The following is an 18,457-nucleotide window of genomic DNA, read 5'->3' as shown; positions in this document are numbered from 1 at the left end:
CACCAATCAAATGGAGGATAGCATACACATGTGAAATAGGAATGTCAGCTCATTTATATTTACAAAGGCAAATCTAAACACTGATCAAATGGAGGATAGCATACACATGTGAAATAGGAATGTCAGCCCATTTATATTTACAAAGGCAAAACTACACCAATCAAATGGAGGATAGCATACACATGTGAAATATAAGTGTAAGCCCATTTCTATATAAGATTTACATACATTTGATATATGATCAGTGACATTTGATCTTTAACATGAGTGGCTTTGAACTAAATGATGAAACAATGAACATAGGGACAAAAACAAATATAATGGTCCTGAATTGGTCAATCGCTGGTGGCCAGACTCAATCGTTAAAGTATATGGCTTTAATAAGCATTTAGGAGGGGTGTAACGTTGAAAATGGACCTCCGTTGAAAATTGACCTCAGGTCAGTTTTCAACGTTGAAAACGGACCCCGAATGCCGTTGAAAATTGAACATGCCGTTGGAAATTGACAGTGTCTAGGGTCAATTCTCAACGGCAGGTCTGTTGAAAAATGACCGTTGAAAAATGACCTTGGCAAACTATCAACGGATGGTCTGTTGAAAAATGACCCTAGTACATTCACATATATTGCTGTTGCACAAACATAATTCTCAAATTCTGTTATCGCCATTCCTAATTTAAGCGACCCTTCTGTACTGGTATTTAAATTACGTAATCACCGCGATTTGAATTGAAATTTGGTATTGTTATCATCGTAACAAATACCTCATTTAAATATTTTAGGTGCCTGTATATTTATAATGTATATCTATTATGGAGAATACGGCACTACAAAACTTTCATTTTTCTATAGTCATTTTGTCTGTCAGTGTAGATAATGTTAATTTAATTGTTCTCAAACTGAGGAATTGCTATATAACACTGAGGTAACGTAGTAAATAAAAAGGAATTGATGTTATCAACTGCATGCAAAGTTTGTACTATGTGGTGTTCATTTCTGAGTACCAGTGGATAGTGTTACAAAACTATTATTATAGGATATTATTAATTTGTTTCTTAACAATTTTTTTTATAATTTTATTTTCGACGATTTTACATTTGTCAGGTATTCAGTAATTGTTAATATATATTTATTCCCTGCAATACAAGAATACATGTACAGTCGAAACTCGTTATCTCAAAATCGCTTGAGTCGAAATTCCGGTTGAGTCGAATTAATTTTTAAGTCCCGTTTTTTGTCCTTCTTTGTGTATGTATTTTAAGATCGGATGACTCGAATTTCGATGACTCGAAACTCCGGTTGTGTCAAAGTCAATTCCTGGTCCCTAGAACGGATATTCAACGAAAAAAAAAATAGTCGCTATCTCGAATTTAATTTTAGTCAAAATTTTAAATAAAAAAAAAATATAACATTGATACAAACAATTGAAATTCACCTGTGGTTTGTCGTAACACGTGATTGGTTTACCTGCACATATCGCGATCGGTATTTGCAGATTCAGGCCTATGGGAACATTCTACAACAATGACTGCTAATTAATAATTGTTTAATAATCCTCTCAAGTCTGGCTTCCTTATTAGTGTCACTTGACAATTGTGACTTACCTGTACATAAACACGACGTGTGTTTACACAATCGCATTCAGCATGGCTCGATCATGACCGGAAGCGTGTTTGTTTACTAATCATTAGAAACGAAAGTATTTTCTAAGGTTTATATGGAATGTTGATAGTGCAAAATAATTTAACAAACCCACAATGTTAAATGTTTAACTAGTCGTTACAGATGTACTAGTATCTTAGCCTACAGTAGTCATACAATATATTTCTTCGTTGGTATAGAAATCTACTTTCGTTTCATTTACCGTAAATTATATTAACCGGTAGAAATGAAGAGTGTAGTCTGCTCACGGTAGGTAAAAACTATTGTTTATTTTACTATTTCGAAAAACCATTAAATTCTGAAATAAGAAAGATGTTTGTTTTTATTTGTTCAGGTACTACATTCTGTATAAGTTTGATGTATGAACCATTGAAGTCAGTATACGTATAACCACCGGGAAATCAGTGTGCATGCCTTATAATCGTAATTAAATTTTTTTTATTTACAAATGTATTTAAAAAAAATCCCAAAACATTTGAAAACATACAACTAAAAAGATTTAATATAAACCTTTTAAGTTGGAAAATCACGATAATATGCTGATCACGGTAATAGGCATGTACCCGGCTGTCATAAGATATAAGGACCGTTGAAAACCACGTTCTGACCAAACCTAATGGCATTACGTTTGAGTCGAATTCCGGATGAGTCGAATTATTTTCGTTGGTCCGTTGAATTTCGAGATAACGAGTTTCGACTGTATATATATCTGCGTTATTTTATTATGTTGTGTTCTGCGTATGGTAGTGTTGTGTTGTTTTGTGGTTGTGTGTTTTTGTGTTGTGTGTTGTTTGTTGTGTGGTGTTGTTGTGTGTGTTCTTGTGTGTTCCTGTGTTGTGTTGTAATGTTGTGTGGTGTTGTCATTTTATTGTGTTGTGTGTTATTGTGTTGTTGTGTGCTGTGTGGCTGTGTTTTGTAATGTGTTGTATTGTTTTGTGTGTGGCGTTGTTGTTCCGTGTTTGTGTAATGTGTTGTTGTGTGATGTTTTTGTGATGTGTTGTTGCATTATGTTGTGTGATGTTGTTGTGTTGTTATCAGGTGTTGTGTTGTTGTTAGGTAGTGTTGTTTTGTTGTGTGTTGTGGTGTGGTTGTGTTGTGTGTTGTTGTGTGATGTTTTGTTGTGTGATTTTGTGTTGTGTTATGTTGTGTGATGTTGTGTTGTTGTGTATTGGTGTGTTGTAGTTGTTAGGTGGTGTTGTTGTGGTGTGTGTTGTAGTGTGGTTGTGGTGTATGTTGTTGTGTTGTTGTGTGATGTTTTGTTGTGGGATTATGTGCTGTGCTATGTTGTGTGATGTTTTGTTGTTGTCGGGTGTTGTGTAATGGTGTGTTGTTGTTATTAGGTGGTGTTGTTGTGTTGTGTGTTGTGGTGTGGTTGTGTTGTGTGTTGTTGTGTTGTGTTGTTGTGTGTGATGTTTTGTTGTGTGATTTTGTGTTGTGTTGTGGTGTGTGATGCTGTCATGTGTTTTGTTGTTGTGTGTTATTGTGTTGTGTTGTTTTTGGGTGGTGTTGTATTGTTGTTGCGTTGTTGTGTGTTGTGGTTGTGTTGTGTGTTGTGTTGCGTTGTTGTGTGATGTTTTACTGTTCTGTTGTGTTGTGAGGTGTGTTGTGTTTTGTGGTGTTGTGTGTTGTGGTTGGGTGGTGTTGTGTTGTTGTTGGGTGGTTGTGTGTTGTAGTGTGGTTGTGTTGTGTGATGTTTTGTTGTGATGTTGTATTGTGTGTTGTGGTGTGGTTGTGTTGTGTGTTGTTGTGTTGTGTTGTTGTGTGATGTTTTGTTGTGTGATTTTGTGTTGTGTTATGGTGTGTGACGTTGTCGTGTGTTTTGTTGTTGTGTGTTATTGTGTTGTTTTTGGGTGGTGTTGTATTGTTGTTGCGTGGTTGTGTGTTGTGGTTTTGTTGTGTGTTGTGTTATGTTTTATTGTTATGTTGTGTTGTGAGGTGTGTTGTGTTTTGTGGTGTTGTGTGTTGTGGTTGGGTGGTGTTGTGTTGTTGTTGGGTGGTTGTGTGTTGTAGTGTGGTTGTGTTGTGTGATGTTTTGTTGTGATGTTGTGTGATGTTGTTGTGTTATGTTGTCTTATATTGTGTGGTGTGTTGTGTGATGTTGTGTTTAGTGTGATGTTGTGTTGTGTGATGTTGTGTTATTTTGTTGTGTTTTGTTGTGTGGTATGACCTGTTATTGTGTGGTATTGTGTTGTGTAGTGCTGTTGTGTTGTTGGTGTGTTGTTGGCGTGTTGCTGTGTTGTGTGATGCTGTGTTGTTTTGTGGTGTTGTGGTATCGTGTTGTGTTGTTGTGTAAAAACGAGTTCTTATGGGGTCACTTTTCAACGGGGTCTATTTTCAACGGGTCGGTGTAAAAAGTGCGCTTAAATTTCAGTTTTCAACGGTTTTCAGGTTCATTTTTCAACGTTGAAAAAGGACCCGAGGTCAGTTTTCAATGGGGGTCCACTTTCAACGTTACAAGGGCTCGAACAAAGCTTATTAAGACTCAATATATGATCAGTGAACTTTGAGTAACATTTATCAGCATTCTCTTCCCAGGTGACACTTATTTAAATACATGTACAACTATACTGGAATCAACAGCAGGGCATCAAAGATTTTCACAAAGGAACTTATTCAATTTGTATAAAATTATCTGTGTAAAATTTTACACTACCCTGGTAACTCTTTTACTATGCTATGTTTTAGAAACAAAGAGGCTTATTATTGGAATAATTATGGTATAGAATAGTTTGTGAAGGTTCCAGAATCTACAAAATGGCCCAGTTTGCACTATTGTGGCAAGACACTTCATTCAGACAAGAGCCTCTAAATGTTGTTAGATATTAACTGAAGTAGTCATCTTACAGGAGTCTGGTGGTTGAAAGCTTAAGATGTCCCAACAGAAGATTAAGATGTCCTAACATATATTACTAAAATATTTCCATCTCTGGGTTGTGAATTTGAAATCTGTTGTGGGGCAGTTTCTAGATACTGACTGCATGTCAGAGGTTTATCTCTGGGTACTCCCAAATTTCCCCTACCTCTTAAACCTGGCACATCCTTAAAATGACACTTACAGTAATCGAAGGTTAAACCAAATCAACCAACTTCAAGGCCTGTGACCTTAAATTGCTTTTAAAAAGACTGGACTGGACCTGGCATCGGTGACCACCTGGCTATTCACTTATAATAAATCAGAACAGCAGATAATTTCTGGACCTAAGGTTGTTTGTCATTCACTCTGTATCATACAAGCATTTTGATTTTACATACATATCAAACTTCTGCACATTTACCATATTCATTATTAAATTTTGGAAATTTCCTCTTCACAGCACACTTTAATCATTCGTATTTTCTGCTGTGACATGCAGCCAGATTTGATCAAAGATATAAATGAGTAATTACAAATCGTTACTGAAAGCAAGAAAGTTTTTACCAATAGTATATGTCTGATTGCACATCTTCCGTCCGCTCTTACATAAATACATCAGATTGTTAAATTGACCGTCGTACTCATTACAGCATGCCGTGGCAACACTCTTCCCACTAAATAAATCCCCCCGAGTGTATGATTACACAAGCTGATGACCAATACATCATATCATTCCTAACTGCGTACTTGTACCCAGAAGTCATGGATCGTTTCTCAAGGAGTGCTCGAAATGTCAGGATCGATGGAACATTCTAGATCTTATAGAAGTTATGTAACAGACATGCATATCTTTTGGCTAAACATTAAGTAAACTTTACTTATCTTGTTTCAACTCTGTCAGATTTGAGTGATTGACCACATATAAACTCACCCCAAACAGTGTCTGACAAGATGGCCACACCAACCCATTCCTTTGAAACTAGAGTAATTTGAAGAAAAGGGGCAGAAAAGATGACAGATGGGAGTAAGCAACAACAAGAAGGGCTTTTCCAGGTTACCAATCACGGGAAGAAAATATCAACACCCCTGACTTGGAGAATAACGACATGACTTTGAATCAATAACATAAAGCTGAGTTAAAATATAACGACTCTGATCTAATATATTTTGATGGTTCCTGAACATTTGTAAGCAACCAATAGATAAGGGGGAATTTCTTTCCTGCATAGATATTTAACTTCATCATCACTCACAAAAGTCATCATATGGTAAAACAAGGGCCCAATCAGCCTGAATCACTCGCCTGCTATATGGTGATCATAGTACATACTTAAGACCCAAGAGGGTCATTAAGTTTTCTACATTTGACCATGGTAACATTTAATAATGTTCAATCTTACTTGATTTAATATTTTAAGTGGCACTTGGTAATCCTTCATTGATCATTCTAAAGGCTCCATATTTGATCTCTTGACCAATAGTTGTAGTGAGAAGAAGTCCTTTAAGATTAAGCCTATTAGATCCACATGACATTGAATAAAGGTACTATAGGTCATCCCAGCCTGCTACAGACCCAATATCACGTCCCTAGACCTCCTACTTAATGCTCTTATCATTTTAGTCTATCTTAATTCTGTGACTTTGAATGAAGGTCAAGGTCATTCATTTAAACAAACTTTGTAGACCTTAATTTATCCCAGCATTCTCTTGACCTAATATCAAATATTTAGGCCTCACAGTTATTGACAAGGAGTTGTTTAAATGTTTTTAGTCTATTTGAGTTCTGTGACCTTGAATGAAGGTCACAAACATTAATTTGAACAAATGTCTATTTGGAATAAAGTGGTTAACAGTATTCCATTCATCATTGTTCATGCAACTTGGTTAAATTATAAAAGAAATAATATAGCTACTGTTGTTTATTGAAAAGTATCCTATGTTTCCTACACTTATACCAAGTACCGTAATATATCAATGATTTGCAGTTTTACAAAAGGGTTCAAGCAGAAAGGATAATGCCACACAGATTTTATAAAAGTTTTGAAAAAAATATAATCTGTTATGTTTCTTTATTTCCATTTACTTCCATATCTGCAAATTCTGTAATACTAGTCGAACACTCATTCTATCTAGATTTGGCTCCTTAAAGCACATCAACTTGGATATAGCATGTTCTGCACCAGGATAGAATTGAAAATTTACAATGCTCAGAAGATTATTTCAGTTACAACTCTTATATCCAGTTAAGAAATTGTTGAATCTATTGAATGTTGGTTCACAATATTGGATTTCCCAGTCAGCATTTTCATCTCTATAATGTGAATTCCACGATTCTTCATTTGTCAAATTTAATTTCTGAGTGAAATAAACCAAAACAAAATCCAATCATTATTGCACAGTAGGACTATAGCATTTGCGAACTTTTATTCAAAACCACCATCATTGAAAGCAACAGGACATCGTTCAAATTCAATAATTTGAACTATCATGGGATTTAGCGTTTCACATCATTACATCATCTATAACACTTCACATGGCTGATCAATAGTAATTATTATCTCATTGTTTGTATTTAAAATGTAGTTGTCCTCAGGACCTGCAAGTGAAAACTGTTGTCAGAGATTTAAACATCTTTTGTCTTTTGTAAATCTATAGCATGACCAACTATGTTGGAGCAACTAATATCAATTTAAGATTATAAATCTTCACAGGTTTCATGCATGTTCATTTTTCAGAAAAGCTCTAGAATTTTACAATAGGATTCAAATGAAGGTTTCACAATTTTGCATTTTTTACTTGCTCAGATTTTTATAATGCTGTTCCAGAAAATAGGGTTAATTTAAAAGCATTCCGTCTAAATGCATTTATATTGCCCACCAGGTTTTCCATTTTTTTTTCTTTTTTTTTTTTTTACTGTGATAATGACATGAAAGAACCAAAAGCTTTTCTCACAGATAGAAAGGTCATGTAAAAGTTAAATTAACAAATGACTAAAACATGATCAAGAAAACAAATTTAGAAATTTCAATCCTTTATTTCCATGAAATGGTGGTTGGCAGGTTCAGTGAATATGCTCCTTACATGCAATGTCACAGATGAGTTCAAAGGTTTATATAAGGTCAAAGATGAATTTCAAGGTCAAGCATGAGTTTCAATCTCAAAGATAACTTTAAATTCCTCCAGCCATTTTCTTCAGCAAAATAGCCATTTAGTTAACTTGTCAGTTATTGTTGTTTTCTGCTTGTATTTTTTTTTTCTTTTGGTGGGGAAGGGGGGGGGAGGACTTGTTTTGTTTGTTGAGGAGGAGGGAGTGGAGAGATATGTGGGAATGGGTGGTGGCTGGGGTTATGTTGGTATGTGCCTCACCTGTCAGATAAGATACCAACAATCACGGTTTTCCTTAAAAGTAATTTTTAAAAACTTGTTTTTACCTGCCGGAGATGAGAAGTCCGAGGCGGTCAGTCTTACTGATGGCTTGAGAACAATAAGCTTCTCCCTCATGTAGGGTGGTCAGTGTGCAAAAGTCAGCACAGGTCAGCTTCTTAAACAGGGACCTGCAAATACAGGGTTTACTTTTGTATTGTACATGTTATGTTTCAATGATCATTTTATGTTATACCTTATGTAATTTACAATTCATAATACTTATATGTTTACTTATGGTGCTGACTTTTGAAAAACATGTTATATGGGATTCAGAATTGATTATTTACAGAATATAAGTACAATCATCTTCATCTCAATTCATCTCTTTTACCCTTAATTTCACTTTCACTCTTCTGAATCCTATTTTCAGTTTTGATGTTTTTAATCAAATCAATCTAGACTTTTAAACTAAAATTAGATTTGGCACACAGTATTATCAAAAATATATTTAATTTTAATAATTTATGACCCTTGCCTAATTGTACTTTCCAAAAAAAAAATGGAAAATAATATCCGAAAAAAACTGACCTTGGTACCTTCAGTGGTTGAAATAGCTGGACATAGATTTCTTCCAGCTCTACACAAAACTTGACAGGTCGGATGTTGTACATGATGAACAAGGCTTGGAAAGCATTTATCACCATGAAAGCGAAATTCCAGGAGAAAAAGTCTGGAGCACAGAGAATCACCCATGACCACACGGACAGCAACAAAAATCCTGAAACACAATAATTCATTATACATGGCTTATCATTAGTATCAGTGGTAGAATACCAAACCTACCGAGTGACAAAACTTGTAAATGTATCATTGAAGTTTAAACTGGAAAAAGTGGTAAATCATAAAATTAAAACAGGCCTGGCATATCAATTAATACAAGTAATACAATATATACATTTTCCAAAACGTGCATTCTAATGCTGCGTTTTGGATCATAAAACAGTAAGGACTATTTACAGTATAAACAGTATCTGTTGATTTTTGTTTATTTGCTGCCATGTTATTTTAATCTCAAATCACTTAGCAAAAAATGGAATTGTTTTAAAATGGTATTATTTTTATGCTAACTGAAAAATTAATATTCCCCTTAATTACTTTTTAAGTACATCATGTGTTTAGAAAATATTAATTGAGGATGTACACCTCTGAGAAGTCAAAATTTTCTTGTATTAAACTTTTTTTCTCATATAGATTTTTGGAAAAAGGAGTTCGTACCATAAAAGAAAATGGAAGAAAAACCATATGTCCGTGTGCTCGTTTTTGAGCTTTTGTCACTCGAAGACACCTAGTTGACAAAATATTGGATTTTATGGGAATTTTGCCGTTTTGACCATATAAGATAGAGATTAAAGCCATAATTTCCTAATGAGATGTTTGATATGAATGAATGTTTGTAGAATTCATTTTCTAGTAGTCTTCTTTAAAAATATACCAGTTTTGATCAATTAGACTAATATTTTTTCTCAGAATAACAACATATGCTACCCCTACCCCTTAATTTCGAGCTACAAAATGCACCATTTTCAGCCATTTTTGCCAAATTTAACCCATTATAGGAAAAGTTCTGGTATTAAACTTTTGTTATTATTTTGCATATCAATAGGGAAACGGTAGTTCTTTCTAAATCAGGAAGAAAAATTGGGGGTCCGTGTGCTTACTTTTTTGCCCCATTTTAATTTTTGTTATTTTTCAGTATTTTAAAGGGACAATTCAGTCTAAGAGACCATTAAAATTTGTACATATATATATCGGATAAACCCGGTTTTAAGGGAAATTAGATAAGTCGGTTTTACTGCGATATGCCAGAAAAGCCTATTGTGGTGAAATGCGTGTGAAATGTTCAAACTCGCTCGCTGTCCGCCATTACACATTGTGGTCGAACATCATGTATGCCGAACCCTGTCCCTTGCTCGTAGAGTAAAGCAACTTTTGTCTAGAAGTACTCAAATCGCTCTGACAGTAGTGTGTTTACCTTTTTAGGTGAATTGTCTTGCCTAAAAATCATTTTTTCACCTCCTCGGTATTTATATAGCACATTTGTTTAAGTTGCGTGACTTTGGCTCGGATATGGGTACAGCGTATATATTGTACCTGTTGAATCGTATTGATCAACGATTTGTTATTACAACGGTATCAATTAAAATACTAAACAGTGACGTGGAATTTGTCAATATTTTGTGTGTTATATGTTTCATAAGAAATATAGAACAATACATTTATGCCCAATTTTGCTTCTTGGTTATGGAAAAGAATTAGTCTGAGTGAATTGTCCCTTTAAAGTAAAAAATAAAAGTGCCCAAATTACCATTAAATGTAAAAATAAACTCACAAACGTGTATCGTTTCACATATTAATGCTCAATATCTTAATTACTACGAACCTAGTAACGATTTGCAGCAAAAATTAGCTAAATACAGCTAAAAATGCTGGCGCAGTGATGATTTTAGTAAAAACAATTTCAGTAAAAAATGGAAAAACTGTGGCTCTACTTGAAGCGAAAAAAGACACAATTTCAAAATGGCCGCTAAATGGGCCATTTCTTAAAATCCCTGTATAAAAAAATCTACTAAAAATAGAAATGTAATTTTTTGACAAAATTTGCATCTGGCAACTTGCTACAGATACTGATAAATTATATTTGAAAATCGCATAACTTCTTTGATCTATGTTGAAACGAGACTTCAACGGGACTGAAACCTCAGAAGAATACATCCTTAATTGACGAAAAATATAAATTAAAATAGTCAAAGCAGTCTATATAAATACACAATTTTAAAAAAATTTCATGAAGATATATTAAATGTGGATCTGTAATTATAACTCATATCTAAATTGAAATTAATACCTACCAAGCACAAAGCTACTGTGCATAAAGAGAACTCCATTCTTTCTATCTGGTGAGCATAAGCCAATCAAAATCACTACATTGGCAACTTGAAACAGAAAATGATTGGATGATGACCAGGAAAAGCAGCCAATCACAGTCTCAGTTATGTTTCCAAGAAACACACTGGCATTAGGGAGAATTGCATCAAAGATAAGCAGGTTTGGTTTGGTGGTGTTCTTGCCCGAGTCGTACGAAAACATTTCCTATTGTGTTAAAAGAAAAGAATCATTAAATATATGTTTTATTGAAGAAAAAATCAATATTAATTACTGACACTTATAAACTACAATGGAAATTTGTTTTATAAATAAAAATTGATATACACCAGTCACAACTGGTTGACAAAATATTGATATAAATAACTCAAAACATTGAAACAATGTACATCTTTGTACATCAATGTACATCATATGTACACAAGATCATATGTTCACACCATTTTAAAGGTATTATATTTTTTCATGAAATATTGTATTTCAGTTCCGAAATGTATAACTATTTCTTAAGATACATAAAAAGATAGCTTTACTCTTTTTAAAAACAAACATCTCTAAACATTTGAGTTTCCGCCTTCCGAGACCACCGTTGTGCTCTCCCTTGACCAAAACAACTATCCTAGACATGATGCTACTCATTTTCGTTCAAGCGAAAAGAAAACACAATATTTTGACATATTTCCTCACCTTGGTTAATGAATCTGCCAACTCTAGTAATACCATAGTATTTATCTTTTTCTGAAACACTGATTCAGACTGGAGAAAATCTCGAAGACAAGCACAGCCCAGCCTCACACTGCTCCCGCCATATTTCTTAGCTGCAACTACAATAATTCCCCGTCGATCACGATTTCCCGCGGTTTTCAAGTTATTGTAGGAAGGGAGGCAACACTCATCTCAGAAATCACTCCAAGCCGTTCAATGTCACGATACAAAGCAACATAGAATAATTTTTTTTGAAATACCAGTAAGTTTTCACTAGATTCCTATTTAAAGATTTTTCTATCAAAAAAGGAGCAGACGAATTTGTATTTTTCTTCAGTTACAAAAGTTACTTACTTTACACAAAAACATATGTTTCTGCTTTACACCATTACCATCATTGAAATAGTTTGAGCTTCTATTACAATGATTGCGTATGCACTAAAAGCAAACAAACAAAATTTTGTGTGTGTGTGTGTTAATTAGACATATTTTCAGTATATTTATACAGGCGCGGATTCAAGGGGGGGCGGACCCGGCGTACGCCCCCCCTAAAATAGGAGAGAGAGAAAAAGAAAAAGGAAAAAGAAGGGAAAAAGAAAGAGGGGAAGGAAGGAAAAGAAGGAAGAAAGAAAAAAAAAGAGGGAGAAAGGGAAAAAATTAAGGAATTAGATAAAGAGTGAGAATTAGACAGAAAGCTCCATTTCCTACCATTACCGTTTGATGTTATCATTTTAAAATCTAAATGTATTCGACTTTGTGGTACATACATGCATGAACATACTTGTATCCAGGCACAATGGAATAATTATATATTTTTTTTCGTGTAAGTTTAGGTTTTATCTCCATCGCTTAAAAGGTACAATGTAAATCCCTTCAAGTATTTACTTTTTCCAAAAAAAAACCCCGATAAAATCCCAATATATTAGATAATTTATTGTCATTAATATTCAATATTGACAGGTTATATCTCGATATCCTTAGCAATAAAAGAAAAGGGGGAGGGGTGGGTGGAAGAAATTGTAGCTGGCCATGAGTCTTCGCTGGTTGACTATATGTCATGCCCTTCGTTTTCCAGGTTGTAAATGATATATTACACATTTTTGAATAAGCATTAAAGTCCTGTATTAAATCCGACTATCAATTCACAAATGTGTGCGTACTTTCAAAACGCCAGTTACAAGATCACTACTGACGCCGAATGCTTCTAGAAGCCTTTTATTTGTCCTAAGAAAATGTGTGTAAAGAAAAAAGTGGAATGCGACAGAAAATGAGAGCCTCTAGGGTCTGGGTGTACTCCATGGCCAGATGCCTTCCTTTTTTGTTTCAATAAAAACATATTTTTTTATAACGATAATGTTATAAGATAGGCAAACGATGTTAAAAAATTAATACACATGACAAAAGGCTCCCTATTAGAAAACAGGATGATAGCAATAGTTCCTGGCACCGTATGGCCATAGACAAGACCACTAGCCTTCTTTTCTTTCGTTGTCCAATACACGAATTATAAAGATTGTGTAAGTTAGGGAAAATGAATTATCTAATCTGACAGATAATGTATAAAAGTAAAAGCTTATATCGTTAAAAAGTTCACATACACTTTCATTAGTCCTATAAAAACCTTCAATAGGCGACCCCTAGCTGCAATATTGTAGCTCAAAAGACTTTTAGACTGAAAATTGTGTCTTCTTTAGAGCTACAATTGTTCCCTATTACTTCAAAACCTTCAAAAAAGTATGAAAAACTGTGCCCGAGTGATTTTCGGAGGCAGTGCTCCACTACGATACATATAGGGACCAATTCGTACCCGGCCTAAAGGCATAGTAGGCCGGGTACGTATATTCGTTCTAGGCGGCCCCCAGACCCACATCCCTTTCTTTGCTTCGTGCCTCTATGAATAGATATTCAGATTTTTGGCAGTGCAATTCTGTAACTTTATATTCAAAATATGACATTAGACGTCAAAAATAATAAACGAACATTTTTACATGGCTTCAATTATTTTTTGGAAAAAGTGTACATTTGTTTGAGGGCTTTGGGGGCCTAGGCGGCCCCCACCCAGACCACCGCCCTTCTTCGCTTAAGTCCATATAAATATTAAGATTTTGATATTGCAATTCTGTAAGTAAAAAAAAAAAAATCATAACTTCAAATAAAAAATATGACACTTGACACGAAAACCATAAATAAACATCCATAAATGGCTTCAATTATTTTCTGGAAAATGTGTTCATGAAATCCTCAGAATGCAGGATTTTGCACCATTTATTCGAGACCTTTGGGGACCCTCGCCTGATTTGCTTTGTCCCACGCCCCCTCTAACCTCAAAACCTAAATCCGCCCCTGATTTATACACGATTAAATCCAAAGTATTTTTAAATGATGAGTACCATTTATGCTCTGTCTGTGGTGGAGCATCTTTAATATGACATTTAATGTAATAATATTTTACGGTATTATTTCTATATTATATCAGTTATTTTATATGTAAGTGAGAATTGTACTGATTTTTTTTTTTAAATCCCTCGCAAACGTTGTGAACTACTAAGAAAATTATCAAGAAAACATGACAATGCATATTCCCTTCATTGCACTACAAGGTTGAATGTCTTGAAATCACATGCTTCAGTCATTTCTAAAATGCCTAGAACTCAACCGATAGAAATATGTTCTAATACATAACAACTAGTTTCGTGATCACAGGGCCCGGTTTGCGAAAATTACGAATAAACCACAGGGATCTGAGAATTAGTTACAGATTATATAATCATGGACCCACCAGAGTGCCCTAAGACCATTTACACATTTACCACTCTACATGGTACTACAATGTATATACCACAGGGATCTGAGAATTAGTTACAGATTATATAATGATGGACCCACCAAAGTGCCCTAAGACCATTTTTAGACGTTTTAGAGCTCTAGATTAAAAAAAAAAGATAAAAATCATACTCTACATTTGTACATGTATTTAGTATCATGTAGAGTATGATTTTTATCGTTTTTAATCTAGACCTTTTCAACGTCTAAATATGGTCTTAGGGCACTCTGGTGGGTCCATGATTATATAATCTGTAACTAATTCTCAGAACCCTGTGGAATAAACCGCAACTTTTGTGCAATTAAAAATAAAAAATAAAATTATATATATAAGTAAAAACTAGATTACTATCTCTAACTTATCAACTAGAAATCATTTTTCATTGCAGTGAGTCTGATACATAGCTTTGGGACTAGTGTATATATGTAGGCCATGTCCAGCCTTCCCTTCGGCTATACCGGGTACACAAGCAAGACTACCATGGCCGAACCGTCATACTCTTCCATCTCCACTCTACCTGACCAAGGCACTGGACCGATCATATCAAATCTGGTAAGTTCAAATCAATATTTTCAGCTATCAGCTCATTATATCTTCCAAACTTACCATCGTTTTAAAAGCATCTGTGCTTCTCGCGGATTAAGCTTTATGGCATTAATTTACGGCTATTTAGTACATGTATATATGTGTTAAAATTTTAGGTTAAATCTAAAATTATAATACACAAGGAGACATTATGAAAGGTTTGAATGTAAATTACTTTTATGAGAAGTAAGATTTTCTCTTTTTTTTTCAGATGTTATTGGCTTGCAATGCATACTTATATGTGTACTAAAATCTTTACTTGTTAACATGACGGATTATATCGATTTTCGTGATGCACTTTCTACAGATATTTATCTGCACTATGATGGTTACAATAGACGTATATTACAATGCAGAAAAAACATTGCCAATTAACAAAGAATTAATATTATTATGGATTTTTTATCTGATCTTTTCAGAATTATTTTCTAATGAAGTCTCTCATTTGAACGACAAATCTTGCTTATTGATAAAAATCAACTAATTAATATCGACAAATGTTACATTTCTCACCTGTTGCATTCGTCATATAACTTTTAAAAGATTCATGAGAAACACATATCAACCCATTGAAATGGTAACATATATACAATATATATACTGATTTTAACACGTGAAATACATTTCATCACTAATTCATAGACAGACACTTACATTGATATTATCCATCGCAAACAACTTGAGTATGAAATTGAATGCCAACGCAGAATAATACCGTTAATGAACATAATACGTCTTATCGATATTCTTACACAGTTTATTTCTATATTTTCAGAAAAAAACCACACTACAGACTTCCAGAATCAAATAGGATCCAAACAAAAATGAAAATTCGGCTGAGTCGATACCTTAAAAGACACACACTATTATTATTAACATGTGGTATAATTTTGCTGTTTTTCCTGTTCGAGTTTCCGCCGAAATTTCAGAAGGATATTACTGATGAGGTAAATGATAGTTTAAGATCTAGCGCTGAGGTAATTGCTAAAGCAAAGAAGTCTGTATCGTCGAAACTAGAGATGAACATGTACGAGGATCCAAACTTTGTGCCCGACTTCACCGAGGACTTGGATCTTGTAAAACTATCTGAATGGGGATATAAACCCAAAAACACGTGGCACCAACATTTCCAGAATCTGTTTCGAAAGTACAACATGAACTGGACAAGAAACAGTTACTCTGACATAAAGTGTGATGAACAATTCAAAGAGACTCTTGATGAAAACATGGAAGTTATTTCAAAGTATCCCTTGAACGTACCTGAGAAATACTTGAAAGATTTATCATTGGATGAACTGGGTATTGAGGAATTATCTAAACCCGAATTGAATCCGCGCAAATACCCCGTTTTTGTGACTGCCGCGTCCTCAAACCATTATAAAGAATCTCAAGGAATGATAAAAACGTACCACAAACTCCTCAAGATCCATCCTGATCTCAAATTAATATACTTCGATATTGGTTTGACAGACGCCGAAATAACAGAATTAAAAAAGTATTGTAAATGTGAAGTGAGAAAGTATGAATCTGAAAAATATCCACCTCATTGTGCTAACAAGGGCGGATTCGCTTGGAAGCCTATCATCATACAAACAGTTCTACAGGAGTATGATCTTGTTATGTGGATGGATTCTTCTGTCCTGTACGAGGGTACCCCGCTGGATGAAGTAAGTCTTCGTACCAGACAAAGAGGCATTCAGGCAATGCACGGAGCGGGTGCTGTTTGTGAAAGAACAACTAAGAAAAGTTTCGACTATCTCAGAGAAAAGCCTTGTTTGTTTAATCTGCCGGAAGTTGAAGCTACTTGGATTGTTATCAGCAGAAATAGATTTACACTGGAGTACGTAATGAAACCCTGGGTTTCTTGTGGCCTCTCGTATAACTGTATGGAGTTTAAGAATAGTCAGCTCTATAAAGGGTGTATGGGATTTTCCAAATTCCATAAATGTCACAGATTTGATCAATCAATATTGGGTATCATAATCAACAGACTGTTCCATGAACAGCGACGAGTAGTTGAATTTGATGTGGCACCAATACTTCATCTCAAACGATATTCGACATATGATTATTTTGAAGCTCTTAAAAAGCAAGAAGTTTGATGTTAACATGTCGATTACGTAGGGACATTTCCTATGTACAGTTGTTTAAATTACCAAAAATGTCTACACGTTGTATTTATCAAGATAATTTTGTCTTTTTATTTATTATGTGTACCAAAATGTTATTATTTAACATATCAAATGATTAATGCTTTATAAGCTTTTTATGGGTTAAGTGCTCAGTGGAAATAAACGTAAATACATGTACTAATAAAATACATGTATTTGCTACAATCTAAATGTAAAGTGTTCCATTTTTTTGTACTTTAGTAATTTGTCATCATTCAAGTTTTTATGTAAAATTGCTTCAAATAATAATGGTTCTTTTAAAAGGCAAGCATCGGTATAGATAAATAGCTTTCATAGACTTGGCTGTTAATAGGACGTTAATTTAATCAAACAAAGGAATTCGTCAAAAATTACTGCACAAGAGATATCTAATTAACCACTTAACCACCCTAGCAATAACTCTTGTTTTGTCAGCTTGTAACATCACAATGATGACATTTTGAATGAAGACTAACGATAACAATAATTTCTCGGTTTGTCTAAATGTCAATATTTTTTTTTAATTTAGTGTGTACCTGTATTATTTAGCGTGTGTGGTAAATTATATGTTTTATCTAGTGTTATTCCGTTTTGTATTACATTGCACATATCGAATCTATGTTAAAATCACGGAATGTTGAATATCATCTTCCCTATCTATTTTGATATCTAATGATGTATATAAACTTCCTGGACAGGTCATTCCATCATTGGTGTAGTTATCAGGTGTAATCTCAGACTTAGGTGACAGTAGGGGAAGTAAGTTCGTAGAGAAGTACCGTTACTGTAGTAGCTGCAGGCTAACATTGTTTATCACACCTAGAGAGCTACAGTTTATGTGGTTTATTTTGTCACATGGGGTCATTATTATCTGGCCATAATGGCAACACAAACATTTCAATTCAGTTACTGTACGTAAATTAATTTCAAAGAATGGAAAATGATTTAATATTCAATCGAAGAATCACAAAATAACACTATACACAAAGGTCACAAGAATTATTTTATCATAGCAACAAAGAAAGAAAATGGGAATATCAATGATTTATGTTTTAACGTTACAACAACCGAAAAGGAACAACATATCAATAACTGTTTTTTTATTGTTGATACAACCAAAAGCAATAAATTAGGCATAGAGAAAGTTATTGCAGCAACCGAAAGGAATAGAACTATCATTAAAACATGGCTTTGATGTCATCTATTGTTATAGCTTGAGGTATAGTCGGAGCAAAGTCTACTATCATCACCTACTACTGCGGAATAGTTACCTTTTGCTGTGAAATAGCTTAGCATGTAATCAAAAATACATCCTCATTCATTTAATCCTCTGAGAGATGGATTAAAGATTAACCCAGGTACTTGTCGTC

At 34.2% G+C, this 18,457-nt stretch overlaps 2 protein-coding genes across 2 annotated transcripts in view; one reads left to right on the top strand and one right to left on the bottom strand.

Moving 5' to 3' along the window:
• Positions 1-11,667, bottom strand: part of LOC138334349 (popeye domain-containing protein 3-like) — a 40,407-nt gene extending 28,740 nt beyond the window's left edge. The window contains exons 1-4 of the mRNA XM_069283013.1: positions 11,511-11,667; positions 10,790-11,030; positions 8,469-8,658; positions 7,946-8,068 (exon numbers count right to left, since the gene is read on the bottom strand). Coding sequence (XP_069139114.1) covers positions 7,946-8,068; positions 8,469-8,658; positions 10,790-11,030; positions 11,511-11,546 — 590 coding nt within the window. The 5' untranslated portion in view covers positions 11,547-11,667. The remainder of the gene's footprint in view (positions 1-7,945; positions 8,069-8,468; positions 8,659-10,789; positions 11,031-11,510) is intronic.
• Positions 11,668-15,718: 4,051 nt separating this feature from the next.
• On the top strand, positions 15,719-17,238 carry LOC138310876 (uncharacterized). The gene has a single exon (XM_069252209.1). The coding sequence runs from the start codon at positions 15,762-15,764 to the stop codon at positions 17,037-17,039; it is 1,278 nt and encodes a 425-aa protein (XP_069108310.1). The 5' UTR covers positions 15,719-15,761; the 3' UTR covers positions 17,040-17,238.
• Positions 17,239-18,457: the final 1,219 nt, after the last annotated feature.

The sequence above is a fragment of the Argopecten irradians genome, chromosome 1, assembly GCF_041381155.1.
Source record: "Argopecten irradians isolate NY chromosome 1, Ai_NY, whole genome shotgun sequence".
Taxonomy (NCBI): domain Eukaryota; kingdom Metazoa; phylum Mollusca; class Bivalvia; order Pectinida; family Pectinidae; genus Argopecten; species Argopecten irradians.
Note: the sequence above shows the minus strand (reverse complement) of the source record. Positions and strands in the feature narration are given on the sequence as shown.

Coding starts and splice junctions, on each gene's coding strand:
- LOC138310876 (XM_069252209.1), top strand. CDS start 15,762: ATGAAAATTCGGCTGAGTCGATACCTTAAAAGACACACACTATTATTA.